The 24857-nt window shown below is 35.7% G+C and overlaps 1 protein-coding gene across 1 annotated transcript in view; it reads right to left on the bottom strand.

Annotated features, from left to right (window-relative positions):
* Positions 1–4449: 4449 nt before the first annotated feature.
* The window catches only part of LOC136781141 (SAFB-like transcription modulator), a 91234-nt gene continuing 70826 nt past the window's right edge, over positions 4450–24857 (bottom strand). Inside the window, exons 7-9 of the mRNA XM_066739889.1 lie at positions 5183–5223; positions 4841–5109; positions 4450–4608 (exon numbers count right to left, since the gene is read on the bottom strand). Of these exons, the coding sequence (XP_066595986.1) occupies positions 4450–4608; positions 4841–5109; positions 5183–5223 (469 nt within the window). The remainder of the gene's footprint in view (positions 4609–4840; positions 5110–5182; positions 5224–24857) is intronic.

Genomic DNA, 24857 nt, shown 5'->3' with positions numbered 1-24857 from the left:
TGACGGACTTGTATAACCTTCGTAAAGGGGGAGCTTGGGTTGGCAGTTCTGGTTGTAAGGCGGCGATGGTCAACCTTACGGATGAACCTTGGAGGGAAACCCACGTGCGGGAATATTTTGTTTCAGGTATGTGGCGGGGAATACTATTTGTGTCTGTCTACCTCCCTCCTTCCTTGCGAGTGGGGGAGGTTGTCCGGGTGCTGGCGGACATCGGTGATGTCATTGTCGCGACCGGGCGTGCAGTAATAGCGGGTGATTTCAACGCGAGACACCATCTTTGGGACCGCCTTACCAATGAGAGGAGGATTAAGGTGGTAGAGTTCATGGCATCACATGGGCTACGTCTGTATACTTGGAAGGGGGTACCTATCTTCCAATCGATGAGGAACAGGAGCTCAACGATTGACCTGACAATGGCGTCCCAGGGAATATTGCTAGAAGGATGGACGACTATGGAGGAGGACAACCTATCGGATCATTATACGATCATCTTCGAAGTACAGGCGAGTACGGCCACCGCTTCAGAGTCAAATCAATATAAAGGTACCTCCAGATGGGCTAAAGCAACACTGAACCCTGGAATGGCCTCCTTGGCCTGCCAGTGGTTGCTGGGTGGGGTGAGAACGGCAGGGTCAGACGTTAGTAGGGCGTTGGTTGTGGCTTCGGATGCGTCGATGAGGCGGAAGCCAGTACACAGCAAGCGGCCGGTAAAATGGTGGTGGAACTCGCGATTACACACGCTATATCGGGAATTGTCAGCGCTCAGACGGCGAGTGCTTCGCGCTAAGTTACCGGGCAAGGAGCAGGTGGTTGCTGCGTGGAGAGCTGCCAGAACAACCTTCAAGATGGAAGTTCATAAGGCCAGGGACGAAAGTTGGAGGAGTTACGTGAAAACCCTGAACAATGACCCTTGGGGCCCACCTTTCCGTCGATTCTTTCGGGGTCCGTCAGCTAGACCCGTTGTGAGGTCTGCAGGAGAAAATAATGCCCTAATTGTCGAGCTGTTTCCTTGGGACGACGTGACGGATGTTGCAGCGGCGAACAGGGACGAGGACAACATGGAGGACATTCCACAGGTGACAAGGGAGGAGGTGCTACGGGCTATCAAGGCCATCAAATCAAACTCAGCCCCCGGAGAGGATGGAATTGAAGGAAGCTTGACCAAGGCGGTGGCGGAGGTGCTATCGGAACCGATGGCTGCGGCAATAACGGACATCCTGCGTTCAGGGGAGTATCCGAGAGAGTGGAAGGCGCAGAGACTGGTGCTGATTCCCAAGGCGCACCCGAATAAAGTTAGGCCTATCTGCCTGGTATCGACGGAAAGTAAAATCGTGGAGACGGTGATTAAGGAACGTTTGGAAGGGATATGTTCCCACCGGGGGATTCCCAGCTTGAATCAATTCGGTTTTAGGAGGGGTAAATCTACGATTGATGCCATAGAGACGGTGATGGCGTTCTTCAGACAGGGGATGAGCGTATGCGACTATGTCATGACGGTGACGATAGACATTGCGAATGCCTTCAATACGGTTCGGCACAAGGCAATAACCGACGCGCTGGCCGCAATTGAGGATATGCCGCGTTACATGGTGCTCGTGATAGGAAGCTACCTGGCGTATCGGTCGGTAGTGTGTAACGGGTCGGAGGGTGATTCTATTTACAGGTGTTACCGAGGAGTACCTCAGGGATTGGTCTTGGGCCCGACGCTGTGGAATATCGTCTTCGACGTGATGACAAGGATAGAGGTTCGAGAGGGTTGCGGTCTTACGGCGTTCGCGGACGACGTGGCCTTGGTCACCCGCGGGAAGGATCTAGGGAGCGTGACGATACTGATGGAAGAAATGATAGCCTCTGTATGCGAGAAGCTGGGAGACCTTGGGCTGACTATCTCCCCTGGGAAGTGCGAAATGATGGTAAGGACCGGATACAAGGACGCCGTACTTGCGAGAGCCTCACCTAATATACGCATCGCCAGGGTAACTATAGAGGCAGCTGGATGTATCAAGTATCTGGAAGTGTGGATCGACAGGAAGCTGACTTTCAAGGAACATTTGCGGGTGACGACGGAACGAGTCGTAACATCGTCAAGGGGGCTACACGCGGTCCTGCCCAGGGTGAGAGGACCAACGTATTTCCTGAGGAGGCTGTACGTGACGGTAATATACAGCGTATTGATGTACGGGGTTCCTGCGTGGGGCAGTGTCCTCGGGACGGTCACGGCGGTGAGGAAACTAGTTACGGGTACAAGGCCGATCCTTCTTATGGCGACCGGGGCATGCTGCTCCGTGTCTACAGAAGCTATACAAGTGATTGCGGGAGCTATTCCCATTGACCTACTGGGTGACGAAAGGAGGTTGGTATGGGAGAAGACGAGGACTGTACGCGGGGAGGCGTCAGTGGTTCATGCGGAGAGGGAGCGGGTGAAGAATCTTTGTAGGAAGGACACCATTAGAGAGTGGCAGAGAAGATGGACGTGCTCCTCGAAGGGAAGATGAACTGCGAGGATTATTTCAGATGTAGCGGAATGGACGGAGATGCAACGGGACTGCCCAATCGATTACTAGGTGGTTCAGATGTTGACGAGTCACGGATCGTTTATGTCCCATAGACATAAGATGGGGAAGAGTAGGTCAGCTGCGTGCTTGAGATCGGACAGCGGAGAGGACAACGCGGAGCACCATCTATTCGAGTGCGTAATGTGGAAGGAGGAACGATTATGTCTATGGGCGGACGATGAGTCGCCGAGATCGGAGACGCTGCTGGATTTCCTAGTGAGTAAGGATAAGTGGGTGGAATTCCGCACGTTTTGCAGATTGACTATTATGAAGAAGGACGACATGGTATGGGAACTGGAGATGAACGGACGCAACGTAGACTCCAGCAACCGGAAAGAAGCAGGACGACACTCGTGAAGAGTGGCAAGGGGAAGAAGATGGAGGAAGGTCGATAAAGGCGAAGGTCAATGTGTGAACCTAAGCATCAAGGGTCATGGCATTGCATCTACAATGCCAACGCGAGGGAAAGGTTAGGTTGGGCAACCGACCTAATATGAAGGGTAATGATGGACGGAAGGTTAGGGCGATGCATGCCTTCGGTGATTCCGCACTAACCTTCCAAACTAAACCCAGTGCAGGGGTTTTAGTGGGTAAATGCTCCCGTGTTGCACCACCATGCGGGGGGGTCCCACATAACCTAACCCGGGTAACTGTCCTTTTCAAGACACTGCCCTTTTCAGGGCGTCCCCGGGGGAGGTATGCATATAAAGCATTTCCCCTTCACTTAAAACAGTAAAAAAAATATAAAAAAAAGGTGGTGCGTTCATGTTGGAGCTTCTAGCAGTGACAAGAGCAGCAAATAAAGCGGTGAAAAGGAAGTTTCCATATAGATGACATAGGAAGTGGTTACGCTTCATTTTTACCGCTGCTTGAAGCTCCAACATGAGATTATCCTAATGTCAACAGCACACAATAAAAACTGGTCTAGACATCTGATCAGATCTACGTATCCTTATGTGTTTCGATGTGCTGAATCCCAATTCAAAATCAATTTGGTTAATACATTCTCTTAATTTCTAGCAAAATGCTAAACCCAGCTAAAAATCATATAGATTCTTGACTAATCGCATTTATTGATACAAAAAATTGTAGAAACATTTATCTTCCTAAACCAAGTATGTACTTGATGTATCTAGATGCATTGAATCCAAATGTTGAGAGTAACGTTCAGCTTATCGCTGTACATAAAAATAAAATTATATGTTCAATAAATCTTTCCGAGATTGGTTAACGCGTTGACCGTCACGCTGTTTTTTAAGAAAATCTCCGTCAGGCCACGCGCAATGCTACACAGAGCACCGCAACCCGAGTATTGGTTACGTGGCCTAATCAGGATTTTTGACGTCACCCGAATATGGGTGGCACGAAAATCAACGTATTGAGTACAGAAACGACATTTTTCGTTGTTTCCTGGCAATTTGTCTGTATTTCTTGCTATTTCTTATTAGTTTCGCTAAATCTACACACGGTGGAGTTCAACTCATTACAGATTAGAATCCGGAGGATCAAATTTCATCAAGTACGCACTTGATTCAGAAAAAGCAATTTCTACAATATTTTATTTGAATTAATGCGATTTTCGCATTCAACTCGAGATGTCAAAGGTGTAATAGCCAAATCAACTTCGGATTCAGATCTAGTGTGTCAAAATAGATAAGAACAGGTGCGTTTGTTTAAATGTACAGATTACTTTTATGCACATGCTGGTGAAATAAGTATTGTTAATTTTAATACATTTTGGTTTACGACTTTGGTGCTTTTTTTTATAAAGCTAAACTGTCTAATGCCATTTCAAGATTTATTGCAATAGCGTAGCCCCTTAGTTTTTCAAGCTATGATTTTGTAAAATTCTTAATAACTGAGGGAGAAATTGTACAGTACTATATCAAACCTATTATATCTCAGCAACTGCATGAACTTTTTTGACTTTATAAATACTTAAATATTTGAAATTATTAAGAATATATTCAAAATCACAGGAATGACCAAATAAAATGAACCAGCGGTTTAAACTGCCAAAATCAAAAAGGAAAGGAGATGAGCTTACCATTGGCTAAAAATAGACAGAGACAACGAATAGTTTGGTCACTCTTCTTTGCTCGTAGTTAAATAATTATATACCTACCCACCCCCCCCCCCCCCCACCTCAATCTGCTCTCAATTATTTCTACTTATTTCTTTCAACCGCTAGATCGTCTTATTTGGCGATCCCTGCATATCAAATTTAAAAGAAAAAAATACTCAAAACTTTATGCGTTTCAAGAGTAATAGAGATGATATCTAACCTTTTCTACGGATATAACACGTCCGTGTAATTCTGTTCTGTGCAAGTGTTGTATACATTTTCCAGCATCTTCACTAGTGGACATTGTAACGTAACCATAGCAGCGAGCTCCAGGTGTCCTTGCATTAGTTACAACTTTAGCTCCAATTACTTTTCCATATTTTGAGAAAATCTGTTTCAAATCGGTAGCCCTTGTAGTTGATGATAAGCCAGACACCCATAAATTTCTACTGCTTGCATTTACAGGACATATATGAGAAGATTTCCTCTCTATAAAAAATAATGTGGTTAAACATGGAATCAAAAAAAGAATAGAAAAATGGTATATTAGAAAAATATTTACCTTTTTCTTCACGCTTCAAGTTTTTATTGGTTGATTCAGAACTGAAAGTAATAACGAATATTATTTTCTAAAAGAAAAAGATTAATTCCATTAGAATTACACTTTAAAAAGATTAAATTTTCAAGGCTTAATTACTATCTCTGTAATTATGTTAGGCATATAAATTTGGCTAGCAACTTTTTTCGTATATTCCTTATAAATAGTGTACAAGCTAATATTTACATATACAGGGTATAACGATAACACCGAAATGTTTCCAGTCAAGCTAATCTTAATAACTGTGCGACGAATATCCTTCAAGCTTGAAAATATTGCGATTTTATTGTCAAAGTATAGCATCGCAAGGGTGTAACGTTACGTAAGTGCCGTTGCGAAACATCGATCAGTTGACCCACGCCACGAAGATTGTGTCAGAGCAACGAGAATCCAATCCGGGCCCATATGGGCCTCTCACTTTGACGTTCAAGCCCATATAGTTGTTTGAACTGGGAGATGTGAGTGGGGGGAGTCCGTTTTTACCCAGACTGACTTCACTGCGTCAGAGCAGTTGCTATAAACATTTTTTTACAACAATTTTAAACCGTAAAACAATTTCGTATCATATTAACATACATGGGATACTTAATTGTTTATCGATTTTAAAATAACAATTTCTGGCATCTCCGGTCTGCGTACGTTTATTACTGCTTGTTTTCTATCAGTAATGAAAGCATAAGTTTTGTTTATATTTTTTTGGAGTAAAAGAAAAACTTGCAACAATTTGCTCTTTCAAGCCTATTTCATTTAAAAAAATATTTATTAGAGTAAAATACCGATACTCCTGAGTTTATTTATTGAGAAAGAGAAGAGGTTCTTGTCAAACGACTCAAATTATACTGGATTTTTTTTCTCTCATAAGAGGAAATAAATAAACAAGCTCTAGGATTTTTTATATATATTAATTCAGTCTCTAGGTACATAGGAAAATATTGTTTATTAAGAGTTAGTGACGTCATAGTTGACTATAAGCTCTTCAACGTGATCGGTAAAAAAAAAGACTCCAAACGGTAAGAATTTTCACTTTTGTAAAAATGATCTCTCTGCAACCAAAACTTCAAAAACATTAGTTAAATATATAATATTTATTGGAGCTTACACTAATAACATCAATAAAAAGTCGAAAATTAATAGAACAGTGGATATGCGAATTTTCAATTTTTTTTTGCTCTTTAAAGTATTGTAACAAAACAACTATCAGCAAAAATTCAATTATTTTATAGATACAAATTCGAATAAATATTATATATGTAACTAATCTTTTTGAGAAATTTTGGTATTAGATCATTTTTAAAAGAGCGAGAATTCCCAAGCTTCTTTTTTTAACCCGCCAATAGACGCGTGCTATTTTTACATAGATAGGCGCGTGGGGTGCCACGGACACCGCATTTGTTTCTCGTTAAGTGACGTAAAATATTTAAGAATTCAGATTTATTTTTCAATAAATATCATCTATGTGACGTTCCCTTGGTATACGATAGCAGTTGCACATTTCTTTAAGTCATTTCTATTAATTAAACGCTAATACTTGTAAATGACTGCACAAATTTTTCGCCAAGTTACCGATAGATTTCTATTCTTGGGGTGCTTTTGACGCCCCGCGCGCACTTTGACGGGTTAACCGACCACGTTGACGGGTTTATAGGGACTTATGACGTCACTAATTCGTAGTAAAAAAAATTGTGTATGCACTTAGCGACTGATTAACGGGAATCCGTATACCGACATTACAGAGCGAAAACTATTTCGCATGCAGCGTCGTTATTTCTTGACGGATTGTAAAGTTATTACAGGTTTTTGGAAATGCCAGAAGCTTATCTACTAAGTTACGTTAGGAAAATTAACAAAAAATGAAAAAAAATTTTTGTTTAAATAAATATATTAACATTATTGAGAAACAGCAATTAAATCGCAAAATTCCCCAACGTACTTTACTAGATAATGTTCATACGTTTCCAAAAAGTCCACATAAATGCAAATCCGTCAAGAAATGACGATGCTGCATGCGAAATAAATAATGGAAGAATTTCGTGTTAGCGATTTCCCGAAGACGAAATTCTTCCATTATTTATTTCGTATGCAGTATCGTCATTTCTTGACGGATTTGCATTTATGTGGACTTTTTGGAAACGTATGAACATTATCTAGTAAAGTACGTTGGGGGATTTTGCGATTTAATTGTTGTTTCTCAATAATGTTAATATATTTTTTTAAACAAAAATTTTTTTTCACTTTTTGTTAATTTTCCTAACGTAACTCAGTAGATAAGCTTCTGGCATTTCCAAAAACCTGTAATAACTTAACAATCCGTCGAAAAATGACGACGCTACATGCGAAATAGTTTTCGCCCTGTAATGTCGGTATACGGATTCCCGTTAACCTAGAAGGAATTGTCAAGACTTTTGGCCTACGAAAGAATAGAAAACCATTTCTAATTAGAGGAAGATTCGATTTCTCTCTTAAGTAATATTTTTTTGTTTTGTCGAAAGTACATAAGATTTAAAAAATTGTATAAAATACGAAAGACCTGAGTTTGGATAATATATCCAGGAATATTTACAGTTTAAAGGGATTCAGAACTGATGAAAAAATTCAAACTCAAACCCAAAAATCTTCTAAAATATTAGGAAAATTAACTTTTTTGAAGGGACAAAACTCTCCTCGTTTAACTGTGCTTTAGCCTAATGCAGCCCACATCCTTTGTTAAATAAAGAAAATTAAAATATAATAATAGACAATTATATATTTTTCCCTTGACAATAATTTTGAAAAAGGGACGCTGTATTGGGATAAATCAGAATTCAACGAGTAATTCGAAACCAAAAACAAGCAAATAAATCTAAAAATGTAGAAGACATTTTGAAAAAAAAGTCAGTTTTACAAAGCAAATTTTAAAGTGTATTACCGACGCACAAGTGTGCTTTAAGTTAGATAAGGACTGGTGATAGTGGATACCTCTGCTAAAGCAAAAGAGAAAATAAACTTGTCTTTGTCTAACGCATAATCAAACATCTGCGTCAGTAAACCATTTTCGAAACGTGAGCTCTTTAGAGCTTACAATAATAAACAGAAATTAGGAATGTACTTTCTTGTAAACTGTTTCGTTAACCTTTCAGATAACTTCACTGTGTACTTTTTTGATACAAACTATATATAATACACTATAGCAAGAAATAATTACTTATAGATCGTATACAGGGAGCCACGCGTGCAAGGCAAAAATAATATAATTAAATATATGCTTATCTACCTAGTATTCATACACGAAAAAGAATTTGCATCGCAAAGTTTGAATGGAACGACGTAAAGCGATATGCCCATGTACATTCAACTTCAGACTCAGCATCAACAATGCACGCTTGAAGTTTTTACAATTTAAGTCAATACATTCACAAAAATATTTACATAGTTTTCATGAAGTGTAACATTCCCCTCTATTATTTCAAACAATGAAATTTTCGAAAAAAATATATTTTTAGGTTTTTCAAAACATTATTAATTGTACTATTCATTTGACCTCGAAAGGTCACGAAAAGTTTGTATGGACCATTTGTTGTTAATGTAACCTTCTATCGTTTATTGCACATTCTTGTAGCTTATTTCAAGAACTTTCCAAAAAACTTTTGTTCAAATCTAATTCCCTCTTAAATAATATTTTAGTTATAAAACTTTAAAATTCTTAAATAAGAGATACACTAACCTGATTTCTAACATCTTTCGGTGATAAAGGACATAACAAAAAATGTAAATCACAAAAGTCTGCAAATTAGTGCACTGATAGAAATTATGAGCAAATTTTGTAACAGATTCAATGAGTGTCTCACTCTAATGTATACAGGGTGTTTCACGTAAGACCTTAGCTCTGAAAGAAATCTATAAGCGTGTGGTGGGGGGCAGATGCATTTAATTGGCCGGAAAGCGAGAGAGAGAATGCAGGTTGACCAGAACTATTGTGAATGGGAAAGGGAGGGGATAGCGATACACTAGGCATATCGTACATTAACGAGTAGCTCTCTCTCTTTCTCTCTCTCTCTCTCAGTCCCCGACCAACTAGATATATCTAACTACACCGTGTGCTCTGGGTCTTCTTTACAAGCTGGGGTGTCTAACATGAAACACCCTGTATATACTATCGAGCATGTTCTTGCAATATTCAAATTATTCATTTTACTCATTTTTATTAGCTTCATGTACTAAATTAATTATATAAGAATCAAATTTATTCCATTTAAAATTTTTATGCAGTATCTTAAAACACCAGAATAACTTCTTTCTTATTATTAATTACATAAGATCTTATTTATATGAACATACCAAAAAAGAATATTCTAGATGGTTTTTCGAATTCTTTGAAGAACTAAGTTCACAAAATAAGCATTCAATCTGAAACTGCTAAGAAAAATTTCAGCCTTAAGAGTAAGTTGATTAGTATCCTCACAATACCTCATAAGCTTTATTTATTTCTTATCTTATTTGAATTTAAGTATTTTATCTTTTCAGGTAATAGGACACGAAAAGTCACATCTAATTTAAGATTTGCAGATTGGACGATATAATAAAGCGATTTCAAAAGTATTAAAATTTAAGAGTTTCACGATTTTTATATAATTTGCGTATTTAAAATTTTTCAAGTCATTGAAAATGAATCTATAGCATTGTTTGCTAAAACCAAATTCATTATTTTACAGTGTGCACGAAGAGATTACACGATAGGTTTTCGAATTTTTTTGATTGATTAATATCAGATTTGGATAGTACTTTAGTAGCGAGCTATCTTATTAACTTTTGCACAACAAAAATCACTGCTGGTGACTAATTCATATATGGCGCAGGAAGAGAAATGGAGTTTTAACTTTTGAAGGTTGTAATTCTGCAAGCTTTAGGAAGAAATTGAATGTTATATATTAAAAATTTAATATTTGATTATGCAGAGTTCTCCGCAAACTGTCAACAGCGTTTTGTACTTGTTTCGTTATATCGGTCGGAACGTAACGTGTGTTTTCGCATCGTTCCTGTATATATCAGTACAAGTGCTCAATATACTTGTATCTATCTTGCGCTGTTTTTGATGTTTTACGTTTGCTAAGACAGAAAAGCAAATTTAGTCTTAATGTTAGGATGAATTTTAAAGTGTATGGGCACTTCTGACTACAGGAGAGTTTACTGAATTCTCTTACTGAATATGAGGTCTAGTGAGGTACCTAAATAAATTCATACGCATCTACAGCTAAGAATTGTTTTCCTGACCAAAGAACAAGCCATCCTAATAGATGCAGAGGAAGGTTTAACTTTAAAGGATTGTACTACAGCTAGTGCTAATATTGCATTTGCAGTTAATATTAGATTTTTATCCAGGTTCGTAAACGGTAGGATAAGCATGTAGATATAGTTGATCAATTCCTAATTGATAAATTAAGTCTTTTAAAGATGTACACTTCAAAATCGACGCATATGATAATAATATAAGACCTCTAGTATCAAATTCGAAAAATATAATCCTCTCTAACGTGTGTTAAATAGTTCTATATAATATATGATTGAAGACAATTCAAAAGAAATTATGAGAATCAAGCAGTGAAGCCAGTCTAGGTCTAAAAGGTCCTCCCCCCCCCCCTCCCCCTTTGACGACCAAACCAATACACTTATATGAGGTAACAGATCAGAGTAGGGGGTCCGTTTAGACCCAGGAAGGCTTCAATGCCATTAACCAGCTTCGGGTATGAGCTTCGCAAAAGCAGGGTGTAACGAAGCCGGTTATACAGGAATAATCAGTTTTCTAAGACAGATATACAGGGCCAGGCACTTAAGACACCCCAGTGTATATTCAGCGTTAGGATGCTTTAAGTGTCCCCTCCCCTTTTTATCAAACCTGAAAAAGGATGTTTGCAAACTTTCAAAATATATTCAACTAGTATTTGACACAACACCTATTACTTTATATGTAAACGTTACTTCAGACAATTTGGCTCGTTTTGCTTGCAAGAGTTAAAACCAATTTGCCCGAGAACGTCCCAAAACGTCAGCACAGATACTATCGTTTAACCAAGATTAATCCTCGTACCACTAAATGAAAAGTTTGAATTGAGTAGGAGTATTACTTATGAGAATTTAAAAGGTTCTACCATAACTGTAGATATTAAAACTCAACAAATCTGTTACCAACGTTTATTCATGGTTACTGACTGCATAATCAGTAAACGCCTCTGAAATCCAATAAATTGATGCTAACACAGAAGAAGAAGGAGACGATCAAGTCCTAAAAGAAAATAAACAACCAACTAAAGAATATTGAAAAATACACTCCTCTCAATTGGATGCAGATTCCGATGATGAGTTAGAATCACACACACAATGCTATTCTCAATTAGAAATGTAATTCGTATCACCTAACCTTATCGCAAAATGAACAACATACTTTATCAAATAAACCGCGTAAACGTTTAATAATTTATTAAGAATTTAAAACAATAATACGAACAATGGTTGCACAATATTTTCAATTCATATGAATTTATGGAAAAAAATAAACATCTTATCGGTAAGACATACTACAGCTCTGGCCAATTTTGCACTTATAACAATTTTCATCTCACCACCAAACATCCCTGACAAATCTTACCGTATCTCTTAAACACTAAAACAAATGCAATTGATAGTACACTTGTGCAATTATACTAGCGTCTAAAATCCTAATTCCCGAAACTATACTCCGTAACAATATTATAATCTAAAATCATAACAATATTCGTATTACCTACAATAACCCCAAAAATGTATTCAGGATGCAATTAATCAATATGACTATTTATCCATTGAAGACAAATATTAAAAAATGTGACGTGTTTCAACTCACTAAGATCCTCCGCAACATGTGACCGGACTTGAAAGAGAGAGGTATCTAGAAATGCTCTCCAAGATCATCAATTCACTGGAAAAAGGTATAGGTAATGATAATATAAAAATTTACCAAACAGTTTCAAAAAATTCTCATAACTCTAGTTTAATACGAATTACGATCGACAATTATCCAGACTACACATTATTTATTGGAATATGAAAAGTATATATAGAATACACGAAGAACTGAATAATATGTTAGCTGATAATGAGTTTTTTTCTTGTGTACAGTTCGGCCTCAAAACTGACTTTCACATATAGGATATAAAGGACTTTGTACTATAGGATTTGATCATCTATTGAGGAAAGGAGGAATTATATTATATTATGTATGTATGTATCATAATATTTATCAGGAATCAGATCAAGTTCAAAGTACTTCCTAAAGTTTAATGATATTGAAACGTTAATAGAATCATGTGCAGTTAGTTAACTCACTCATAAACCCGAAGCGGACATTTTCTACTCGTTTGAGTTTTAGACTAGAAAAGTAACCAAACGTTATATGAAAAATCAAAGAAATAAGGATTTTTTTATATAAAAAGGTCCGCTCCCTTTTAGACTCTGAAGTTGGATTTTCAAGATTCCTTATCAAAAATGAAATATGGCGTCTCAAAGCTGACCAAATTTTTCGATCGATTCTTGAAGCTTTTATATATTATAAACTTCCCAGATGTCGACTAATGCCACTAAAAATTTGAAAATAAGTAGTTTACAAGCACCTGAACCGATCGGTAAAATGAGAATTTGTTTATTTTTTTCAAAAATTCAATATGGCGGATGCCCAGAAGACCGATTATATTGAAAAATAGCAGTTCTTCAGAATCTTCATGTATAAGTATTTTTTATGTATTTTGGAAAATAACTAATCCTATATGGTGTCCAATAAACGTAAAAAATTGCTTGATTCCAATATAGTCGTATGGGTAATCATTTTATATGTTTCAAAGGCCGCTGAAAAGAATATTCATTTTTATTTCGTTTCACTACGAAATATGATGTACTGTGAGTACTAGCATTACTCAATGCGAATCATGAGGAGATCGCTGGTCAGATTCTGCGTATCGTTTTAACCCTGATAAGGGCCGATTATCGGAGATTTCGTACATCTGAAAAGTTTCTGATAGATAAAAACATCAAGAGTAGATTGAAAAGTTTGGCTAAATTTGAGCCGCCATATTTCATTTTTGGTAAGGAATTTTGAACATCCGATTTCAGATTCTGAAACAGCGGACCTTTTTACCAAAAAAAACCTACTTCTTGGACTTTGCGTATAATGTTTGGTTATTTTTCTAGTCTAAAAACAAATCACCTAGAAAACGTCCACCTGGAGTTTAATGAGTTAAGGGGATCCATCAGGGTCGAACATTTTACCTCCCAATTATCTTCTAGAATCTTAGAAATATTAATTTTTCCTAAGGAGTAAACTTATTCGTTGAGATCCACATTATGGTGATAAAGGGCCCGTTAGAAAAAATAAATAATAATAATAAATAACAATTATATATCACTTTGTAAAAAATCACAGAATTTATTTAAAGAATAAACCTTTACGATTATGAAATAGTGTCATTAGTAATTTGAGACTAAAAACAAGCTGATATTCTTAAAATTGAGAGTGCGCTTTTCATTAATCAGATGTGACGCGTGACTCATGAGCCTGCTTGACGCCCCCCCCCCCCCCCCCCCACTCATCCATCGCTGAATGCCACTAAGCGACGCGTAAATAGTTTTGTTAATTATTATTGGCAGGAATAATTATAAATTAAATTAAAAAATGAATGAGATACATTAGACAAATGATGTTCAGTTGCATCGAGTGCATATGAATTAAAAAATAATTTAGCATTTTTAATGAAATTTATCCTACTTTATATTTATATGATTCTCTCAGCTATTCCTGTAGATAAAAATTTATTACTTTTAAATGCTATAAAAATCGTGTAAATATATTTTTACAGGTTGTGTTTCATTGTTTTATACTTGTCATTGTTTGTTTCAATTTATAAAATTTAGTAAATAAGCAGCAATAAAAAGTGGGTAAAACTTTACTAAAAATGTTAAAGTATCCTCTAATTCATAAAAGCACTCGATTCACCTGAGCATCATTTGTCTAATGCGTCTCATTCACTCTTTGATTAAATTTCTAATTATTTATATGCGAGCAATAAGTAACAAAACCATTTACACGTAGCTCAGTGACGTTCAGCGAAGGACGAGTGGTTAGGGGTATCATATAGGATCTTGGATCATGCATCCTCTCTGATTATTGAATCCGTACGCTCAATTGTAGAAAATATTTATCTAAAATCCCAAATTGTCTAATCGAAGAACACATTTGAAATTGTTTTACCAAAGCAAAATCATAATAACATGACAAACAAGGACAAGCATATTAGATCTCTCGCTTTATAAGGAACACATCAAATTTCAATCCCATCTCCACTACTCCCAGCCTAATTATACCACAAGTCTTGCTTAATAACATCCCTATCGGTGTGAGATTACAGCGCAACACTGCAATTATGATTTATTTTCAGCTGAAAAAAAAGCTTCTTGAAAAAACTATGATTTCACCACTACACGAAGAAAAATAAATAGCACTTGCTACTATATTTTATAATAACTTTAGGACACATAGAGGATTATGGTGATTATTACAAGGCTCGTATAGTACACTTGACTAAATATTTAAATTTTTTCTAAAAATTATTGTGCATGGTACTGTATTATATAGCAATTTTAACCAAAATCCTTAATGTGTCCTAAAGTTACTATAAAATATAGTAGCAAGTGCTATTTATTTTTCTCCGTGCAGTCCTCACACGAAGCAACGAAATTGTGCTTAAGTTTTTTATTCATAATATGATCTCTAAAACCTGCATAAGCTGAAAAGAAAACTACGTGAATATATGAACACTTAAGTATGCTTTGTTGCAAGTTTCCGCGTTGATCGACACACGAATATGACCTACAAATAAAACACAAGCTTACTAATGCTCCTATGAATGTACATTCGTAGTGCAACAATGTGCATCATGATTTATTTTCAAGTGGGAAGAAAGCTTCTTAGACAAATCTATGGCTTTCTCCCCATTTCTCATGAGCCAACAAAACTGTAAATAATTTTTACTATAGTCTGACGTCTAGAAGCTGAGAAAATTTAGTAAAACTGTTCGGATATACGAATTTCAGCGTGCCTAGTCGCGAGTATTTATATTTTGATGCATTCTTGTCAATCAACACATAGAAGCATGCGACAGAGGCGCGAAGAATCGTACATCTGTATAGGTGTATCCAAGTTTCTCCGCCTTTAGAGGTCAGATTATGATAAAAAAATGATACATAATTTCATTGCTTCATTAAAAATGAGGGTAGAGGCATAGTTTTTTCAAAAAGCTTTCATTACAACCGAAAATAAATCGTAATTGCACTGTTTTGTTGTAGTTTCACACCGACAAGGATATTAGTAAATGATATTTGCTGATGTATATAGACTGGAAAATGTGGGTGATGATAGACACTCCAAAAATAAAGGGAAAGTGCTGATATACCTGCCCTTGTTTATCATATTGCTAAGGGTTTTTGCGTCGGTAAAACATTTTCCAATCTATTCATGAATTAACCGATTTCGTTTTGGTTAATAATTTTCTACAATTTTAGGAATATCATCTTGTATTTGGTCTCAATTTTTTCATCACACTCCGAGCCATAGCCGTACAGGACTATCGTTTTAATCAATTTTGTGAATTTTTTCACGGAGTAAAATATAACAGGTGTTATTTATTTCTTTTTTTTTTAATGAGACCTTTAATGCCATAAGGTAGATCTTAACAAATAAGTTTAAACTTTACCAAAAAAATATTATATTTCTAATTGTAGAGGATAATGGGAAATTAAAAAATATTAGACTTCAATGGTTACCCTTAAAGATACTGCTAAATCAGAAAGACTCGGATAAACAAATAAAAACAAACAAATATTCTGATTAGTCTTGTAGAAGGCAGTGGCAATATTTTGAAAGGATTAAATTTTAAATTTATAAAATTACATTTACCTATCTGATTAATGAAAACTGTGTAGATAGAAGATTTGAGGTTTACGGGAATACGATAGATGTAATAGAGGATGATCATCATTGAATATAAAAAATTGTGTTAATTATTTATTTAAAAAAAGTATCTTCGGAGGAGAGTATGTGTAAGGTCATTTAAAAGATATCACGATAACCGTCAAGATCATCCGTCGTTCACTTGTACTGAAAGAAGTTATAGAGGTTAAAAGACTGCTAAAATTGAAGGTAACTGATTAGAAAATTGTATATTTCCTCCACTGAAGATTCTTCCCTTAAATAAATAATTGCTAAATCAATTTTAGTGACGAAAACGATTTTCTTTTATACAGTGATGTAAACAAACAACAGCTGAATCATAAAAACCCAGAAATCATTAGGTTAAATTAAATGTAAATTTCTTTTGAAATTAGAAAGATCAAAGTTGCTGTATAAAATGCACAGTAGTGTTCAACGGTATGTACTTGCAGTTGAGAAATATCGTATCTCTTGAAAACTGAAGGTTTTGGGAATACAAAATATCTGCAAAATATTAATGTACAGGCTAATATCTTCAGAGATTCCATAATTTTTTATTTGTTATGTGATGTATGAGGAAACCATCATTGCTAATTTATATTCTGAGTTGCTGTTAGAAGCGATTGTACCAATAATCGTTTAAGTATTCAATAATGGTGAAGAAGGCTTTAATCATAGTTTTCAATAGAATTGGACGTTACTTTATTTTTCTATAAATATATGAACTTGTCTGGATGCAAAGTTATGAATGGGAATGACTAGTGACTATGGTCCAACTGAATGACTTCCTCGATCAACGGACTTGGCATAGTGCTATTTATTCCTATATATGGATGCCTTAAGAGTAAAATATTTCTTACTAAGTTTAGAGGCACAGAAGACTTAAAAGAGAATAATTGATGAGTGGCGAAAAATTAAACTGCTGATGTTAAAAAATGTGCACCAAGGATACGAGGGCAAATTATTCGTCCGTTAAGAGGTAACAGGAGTCCAATTTGAAAACTTTAAGAATACAATCCAGAAATAAAAAATTTTTCAACCGAACACGCTGTTTAATGACTACAAATAGAATTCTGAATCAAAAGGACACTAGCCGAACAAGTACATCGCGGTCGGAGAGTTAATCCCGAAACCTGCCAGACGTGGTTGTAACATACATTAGATTAGTTATGAGTTAGAATTATTATAAAATAACGAATATAATGAAAATGCGTGCTTCCTCCACCTCAAAATGGTGTGTTAACTTCAGAAAAAATTCGGAAGTAAAAAAAAACACGCTAAAATCACATTTTCCCCCATACATTTCCCTCTATAAGTTTGTAAATATACAAGTTACAAAAAAAGCATTAGTAAGGAATATGTTCGTTATCAAATTTTCCACAAGATATAGTATACACTGGGTTCCTCATCTCTACAATGTTAACCTCTCCATGGGAGTCGTATTCAAAGACATTGTTATCAAGTCGACGTTTAAGAAACATTCCAGTTAGCATCATCAGAGATGAGAACACCTCGATACTCTCTTAAGACTTCCTTCTTAGGGGTCTCCTTATATACTTGTATACATATGTGTACCGTTATGGTTGAGCTCATCAGCTAATCAGATTAATCAATTGGCCGATCAGCTGATATAATTTGCTGATGAACGTTACCGGAACGGTACACATATGTACACATAGAGACTTCGAAGAAATAAGTCCTCGGTATCGAGGTTTCTTCTTCCCTGATGAAGCCAATTGAAATGTTTCTTAAACTTTGGCAGAATTATAGTGTCTTTGATAGCGACTCCCATTCGGTAACTAAAAATGACAATTTTGATAATGAACAGAAAACCTAAAAACTAACTTTTAATGGTTTATAGTATATTGTTAATTATGGGAAGAAAGAGATCGATTATAGATGAGATGTAAAGTTCAGATGTACGAGGTGGGATTGATACACGAGCTGAAGACGATGGTTATCAGCATAGATGTGATCATCCAAATTTCAGACATGGTCTCTGTAATCGATGACTTCTCGTTGTTCAGCATATTGCTTTTCATAACAAGCGAGGGGAAGTACAGTATTTCATCCAGGTTTTAGCGGAGTGAAATTGGCTTACTTTCCTATCAGCCTCGTCAGCAAAATGTCATTTCCACTCCGCAAAACGGACACGAAAAGCTGTACTTTTACCTCAGGCGTGTTATGAAAAAGTAATTATTTATAATTATCTTTGGTATTGACTACTTTTACATTATATATAATTCGTTACAGGTTCAAGTAATACCATGATAAATGGTTAAGAATTGTCAAAATTATTTTAAAATAAAACGAAAAATTATTTCAGCCATTCACAATTTTTACGAAATCATAATTTTTTGTACACGTAGTGATCATTTTGCCTTTTAGAAATTAACGTAGGGGAGACCGGGATTAAAAGTAATATAGCAGGTAGTAACTATATTTTTATGTGTAATGAACGTGAAACAAATGAACTAGGTGTTAAAAGTGTCAACTTGCACTTGGAAGCATATTGAGACGTGACGTGAGCTGACCGCAGCATTAGTTTTACCTGGACGTAATTGGAGACCATAATCTGATTCGAGATGAAAAAGCATCAAGTACATATAAAATTTCGTGATTTAACTTTAAGTATACTATTTAGCTGCATGCACTTTTAAATAGTCTAAAATTTTATTGAAACTTTATAATTAGTCCATAACCATATTACGAGTTGATTTTCTATAAAAATGAATATTTTTTGTAAATTTAAAAAAAAATATTAATATCTCTTGTTAAAATTGTGTCGATAGAAAATGAGACATTTTAATTGACTTTGATATATAAATCCTATCATTTTAAATGAGGATACACACATTCATTTTTCAAGAACAGATAAGCTATGTATGCTTATAATGTTCTATGATTTTATGATTGAAGTTGACACTTTGGGATTCAGAATTATCATTCAATATGATAAAACAAATTTATTAGTTTATTTTATTCAGCATTTTAACAAGGAACATCCAATGGGGCAAAAAGTAACTTTCGAGAGGCCAATTGTAACAGTGTTTGAACTTACTCGAAAAATATACTTAAGTCTAAATTAATATTCAACATTATTAGTTAAAAAGAATTTTATTTTGTTAAGGAAATAAGTTAGTCTAGCATTTTACTTTCCACTTATTCTTGTAATATTTCGTGTACTCAATTACGTCATAAACAATTATTAATATAGTTACATTTAATAATGGGAAGACGAAGGAGAAACAAAAAATAGATTTTTAAGCATTTTTCACACGTAGAACAACTTGCCCCAGTCTTGTTTCTTTTTACCTCGTGTCGGGGCAAAAAGTAACAACTGCTCATGTTTGGAGATACATCATCTATCTCTTTAACAGAAACGTACCAAGGATTTTTTATACACGCAGGGTTACATTTAAAAAGGTCAATTTGACTGGCAAATGGTAGCTTTAGTGTTAACGAACTATTCCTGATGAATTTCTTTCTCATACATCACAGTTTAATAATTAATTCTTCAAATTCACTTCAGTAATTACAGACGTGGGTACTTTTTGTTCGATATAATATTTACATTAAACATAAAGTATTACAACTAACCTCGGTCTCCCTTACTCTGATAGACATTGAAGGTAATTTAACTTTATAAACTTTATGCATGCTTTGTGTATGTGTTGTATGTATGCAGAAGTATGAAGGGTCTATCGAATAATTCATACGAAGTAGCGGAGGCATACCAGAATGCTCGTGGTGGAGGGTTAACACGTAATCGGTGGTGGAGAGAGAGAGAGCACAACGCTACTCACGCGTCACTTCTCTGCTACTCCCAGTAATCCTCCCCCCTTTTGAAACGCAGATTGACAAAATTCCCTGGTTGAGATCTGCCTCTCCCTCTCTCTATCCTGCAGCCAATTAATTTACTTAATCTAAGCTTCAAAAAGGGAGATTACTATCAGTAACACAGAAAAGACTTTAATAGTATTGCTCTTTTTCTCCTCTCAGTTTCGTTATCCTCTCTTTCTTTCCGCGATCAATCACGTGCCTGACCCCCACTACGGGGCTTCAAGTAGACCTCCACCTCTTGATACGTAATTTCTAACTGTGCCTGTATATATAACACTTTTCTTTGCCGTCTTTTATATTTCATTTTTATGTCATTCTAACAAACATTTTATTAAACAGTGATATTAGGTTTCTTTTTATTCTTCAATTCACACATTAATTATACAGGGTGTATCTGCAATGATGCTTTTAATTTTAACCACATATTCTTGGCACTAAACTAAGTCGAAAAGTCCTATACTATAAGGTCCGGAAAAGCATCATTGCTGAGATAAATCAATTTTAAACTGATGAATCAGGGCTTTGATTCAACGGAAAAATTATTTTACTTTCAATTTCGTTGACAGTTATCCTTCAAAAAAGAAAAGAAGTTTGTACTTCTCCACCGCTCCCTATTGCCGTACACGCGCACACACACTTACGCACAACTACGCCGGCTATCAATATTACCTCCTAATGTCTCTTACATTCCTGATCCCGGTGTTAATGAAATTTATTTTCTCCCTATTTTTAAAAAGATCCTCGACAGCATTTAATAAGTTGAAAATTCTGTGTAATGATAAGGTGTTATTTCTAGATTGATTTTGAAGCCGTTTCATCTTTTCAGTGATACGCTGTACGAAATGCTCTATCCAATAAGAGGTAGTCAGAAAATAAGTATTATATTAAAAAAGCGATTTGAAGAAAATCTTTATTCGCTTTTTGAGAATCTTACTGTTGTATTACATACAGCAGATTGCTACGTTATTGAAAAAGTAAAATAACTTTAAGAATCGGTTTCCAACACAAGTAATGCTGTAGCTTGACTCGAAATTTCGGCCTACGCCGAGAGCCCGAAAGATTCCTATAAGAATAAATAGTCCTTTTTTTATTTTCTGAAGAGACAAGCCAAAAAATTAAGAATAATTTTTTGATAATACTGTAGATTATTATGCATATTGTTTGCACGCTCTTAGGTACGAAAAGATTTCAAAGATAAATTAGTAAATGCTTATACTCTTCTCTCCACTTTATTACCATTTGCTTGGTGAGTTGTAAAATATTTCTGTTTGGTTACCATATCAGCTTCTATAGTCACTATAAACTAGAATCTGACCTAACAATTGGCTAATTTTACTGGCAAATCCATTTAGTCAGACACTATGGAAAGGATTAGGCAAAAAGGTAAAACCTGTGGACAATGTACGAAATAAAGAAAAAATTATCTTTAATTTTGTGGCTTGTCCCTTCATAAAATGAAAAAAAAAACTTATTTATTCTTAAAGGAATCCCTCAAGCTCTCCACTTAGACTGAAATTTCTAGACACGACTATGGTCTTACTTGAGAATCTATTTTCTAGTCATTTTGCTCTTCCAATGATACACACAGCAAACTGCTCTATCTGATAAAACAGTGAGATTTCCAAAAACAGAAAAAAAGTACAATTTCTTATAATAGTTTTTTTAATATAAAACTTATTTTTTGACTACCTTAGACCAGTTCATATGTCGCATCACCGAATAGATAAAACAGATTGAAAATGAATCTACGAATAACGCCGCATATTATTCTCCAGACTATTCAACTAAATGCATGCTATCGCGGATCCTTTTAAAAATAAGCAGAAAATAAATTTCATCAACACCAGGATCAGGAATGTAAGACATTAGGAGGTAATTTTAATAATCGGCGTAGTTGCGTTCGTGTGTTTATATACGTGTACAACAATACGGATCAACAGAATTACAAACTTGTTTTCCTTTTTGAAGGGGAACTGTCAACAAAAGTGAGAGTGAAGCCATGTTTCCGTTGAATCAAAGCCCTGATTCATCGATTTAAAATTGATTTATCTCAGCAATGATGCTTTTCCGGACCTTATAGTATAGGACTTTTCGACATAGTTTAGTCCCAAGAATATGTGATTAAAATTAAAAGCATCATTGCTGATACACAGTGTATAATAATGTTATTACCTTTATTTCCGAATTAAACTGATGTGATATTAAAATAATAATTTGAAAATTCAAAGCGATAAATAAAAAAATAATATCGATACAAATCTTAAAATCTTGGTAAAAGTAGTAGCATGGTCTAAAGACTCCATATTAAATATTTGGATATATACTACCAAATTCGAATTTGGGAGACTTTTTGGGACCTAAGGCCCATTGTGTGATGCCCCGTAAAGGCCGATTTATACTATTCGGCACGACACGACACATTGGTTGAAGGAGTATAGAGGATACTTTTCATTACGTTTACGCTCCTTCAACTAATGTGCCGTGTCGTGCCGGTCCAGTGCCATATAGTATAAATCCAGGTTAAGACGTAGACGCACCTGCGCCTAAGAGGTTTCATTCTTGCTTCGCAAGCTAGACATCATTATTCACGATGTAAGAACTTATCCAGACTTGCAACTTAGAACAATGCAACCCGATCTTGTCGCAAACCTAAGCTTGTAATCTCCTCCTCTTTTCCAGATAATATCCGCTTTTAAGCAAATTCTTATGAAAATTAATATATAGGCATGATTATAATTACATTAATTATTTAATTAATTAAGTTGTTTCTATTAAAGCGTTCCAATTGTATCAGTCCCTGTGTATCAATATATCTAATGTGTCCGGAGTTATAAATGGTAATCCCTACGCGAACCATTCCTAAATCCTGCTGGTTCCACTTGCAGTAGAATAGTGCAACTGGGCCTTGTCGCAAATATAAACTTGTAAATCCCTCCTCTTTTCCAGGTAATATCCTCTTTTAAGCAAATTCTTATGAAAATTAATATATAGGCATGCTTATAATTACATTAATTATTTAATTAATTACGTTATTTCTATTAAAGCGTTCCAATAGTATTATCCCCTTTATCAAGATATCTAATGTGTCCGGAGTGATAAATGATAATCCTACGCGAACCATTCCTAAATCCTACCGGCTCAATGTGAGCGTTCTACATCGAACTGGCGGTATGCAAAGGTGGATTCAGACTATTCGACAAGGTTTCGTCACAACTCCGACGGTAACATGAGTTAAGAGAGAGCAAATGTATCTTCCAACTTCTTCTAACTCACGTTCCTGCCAGAGTCGTGACGAAGGTTGCCGGATAGTCTGTGAACGAATCTTAAGGGTGGTTCGCAACCTAGTTCGGGTTCGCCGTTCAGTTGGAAGTCTAGATCCGTCTTAACGGAGCACCCGACATCATTCTTTCGAAAATTAAGCAAATGGCTAAATAAAAGCGGTCCAAGATATTTCTATGCATGTTAACACGTTCAGTGCCACGCGGTTTTATCAGGACTTCCCCGTTAGGCCACGCGCACAGGTATCGTGGCACAGCAATGCAAAGCGCAGTACTAGAAAATTAGAATTTACTCGATGCAAATGTTTAAACATATTAGGGCCATTTGTGTCAGTCACTGATGACTGACGCGACCTGAACGGAAAGCTCGGTGTCAGTCATCGATGATTGACTTGGCACTCAACGTGTTAACACATTAACAGCCGGTGACCAAAGAGATATTTAAAACCTGAGCGCTGACAATGTATTGGCTACTTAAACCCCGAACGCCGGCTTTATTAGCTTGTTTATAATCACAGTGTGAATATCCAAAAAAAATATTTAAAACATTATATATTTTCGTATAATAGTACATTTTAAAAACCGCGTTTTCGCGGGGCCGGCTGTCAATGTGTTAAGCGCGTTCCATTGAATGATTATGTCTTCCACTTCCGGGGTCTAAATCAAGAGACACGGTAGTGTCGCGACGGCAAGTACATTTAAAAGTAGATAATGACATGTCTATACCGCAGAGCACTACCGTGTAACTTATACAGCAAATTTAGCCGTCCCAATTTTCAAACCGATTTATTTCTATGAATGATCAATTGTCATGATTTAAGTAAAGCTTTACTTAAAATGGTTTTGAAAAACCTTTCATTTGAGCCCATAAACATTAAAATAGGTTCACGCAATCCAGAGATATCATACTCTGTTACCTATATATATGCCGAAGTTGAAATTCTTCTCCCTTCTTTCTTCCCGAGTTCTGTATGTCCCGGGCTGAAGTTGGCCGCTAAGGAATGTGACGTCATTTTCACATCGCTTCCAACAAACTATACTTAACAATGAAACTATAGTTGTGAACTTGCAAATAAATCGATGTAATCGATATAACTAATCCGACGACTTGCTAACTGTCAATAGTAATGTAAGGTTATGTATATTTAATGCAGTGAGAATGTTCATTATTATGTTAGTGAATGTTTAATTTTTAAAATGCTAAATAAATTCGAATAATAATGACATAAGGAGTCGATAATTATTAGATAAGTAAAACAATATTTTAGAATACAAGAGGTTATATGCTTTTTGGTACTTTGTGAAATTTCTATTTCAGATAAAATAAATAGAACATTTCTATTTTCATTATTGAGGATAGAGCTGACTGGATAAAGTAAGATTAAGATTTACATATTTTTAACACTGTGCCAAGGAGAAGTATTCTTTCAACATTAATGTGCATTGGTGATTATCAGGAGCATATTAATTGCGAGAAATTGTTAAGGTATTTGAAAATCATATGCTAAACTTCCAGGTGTTGAAATCATTA

The sequence above is a fragment of the Prorops nasuta genome, unplaced genomic scaffold (assembly GCF_024137725.1).
Source record: "Prorops nasuta isolate Cenicafe-Biocafe unplaced genomic scaffold, Cenicafe_Pnas_1.2 PNAS00002, whole genome shotgun sequence".
Lineage (NCBI taxonomy): Eukaryota > Metazoa > Arthropoda > Insecta > Hymenoptera > Bethylidae > Prorops > Prorops nasuta.
This window is presented reverse-complemented; position numbering and strand designations above follow the sequence as displayed.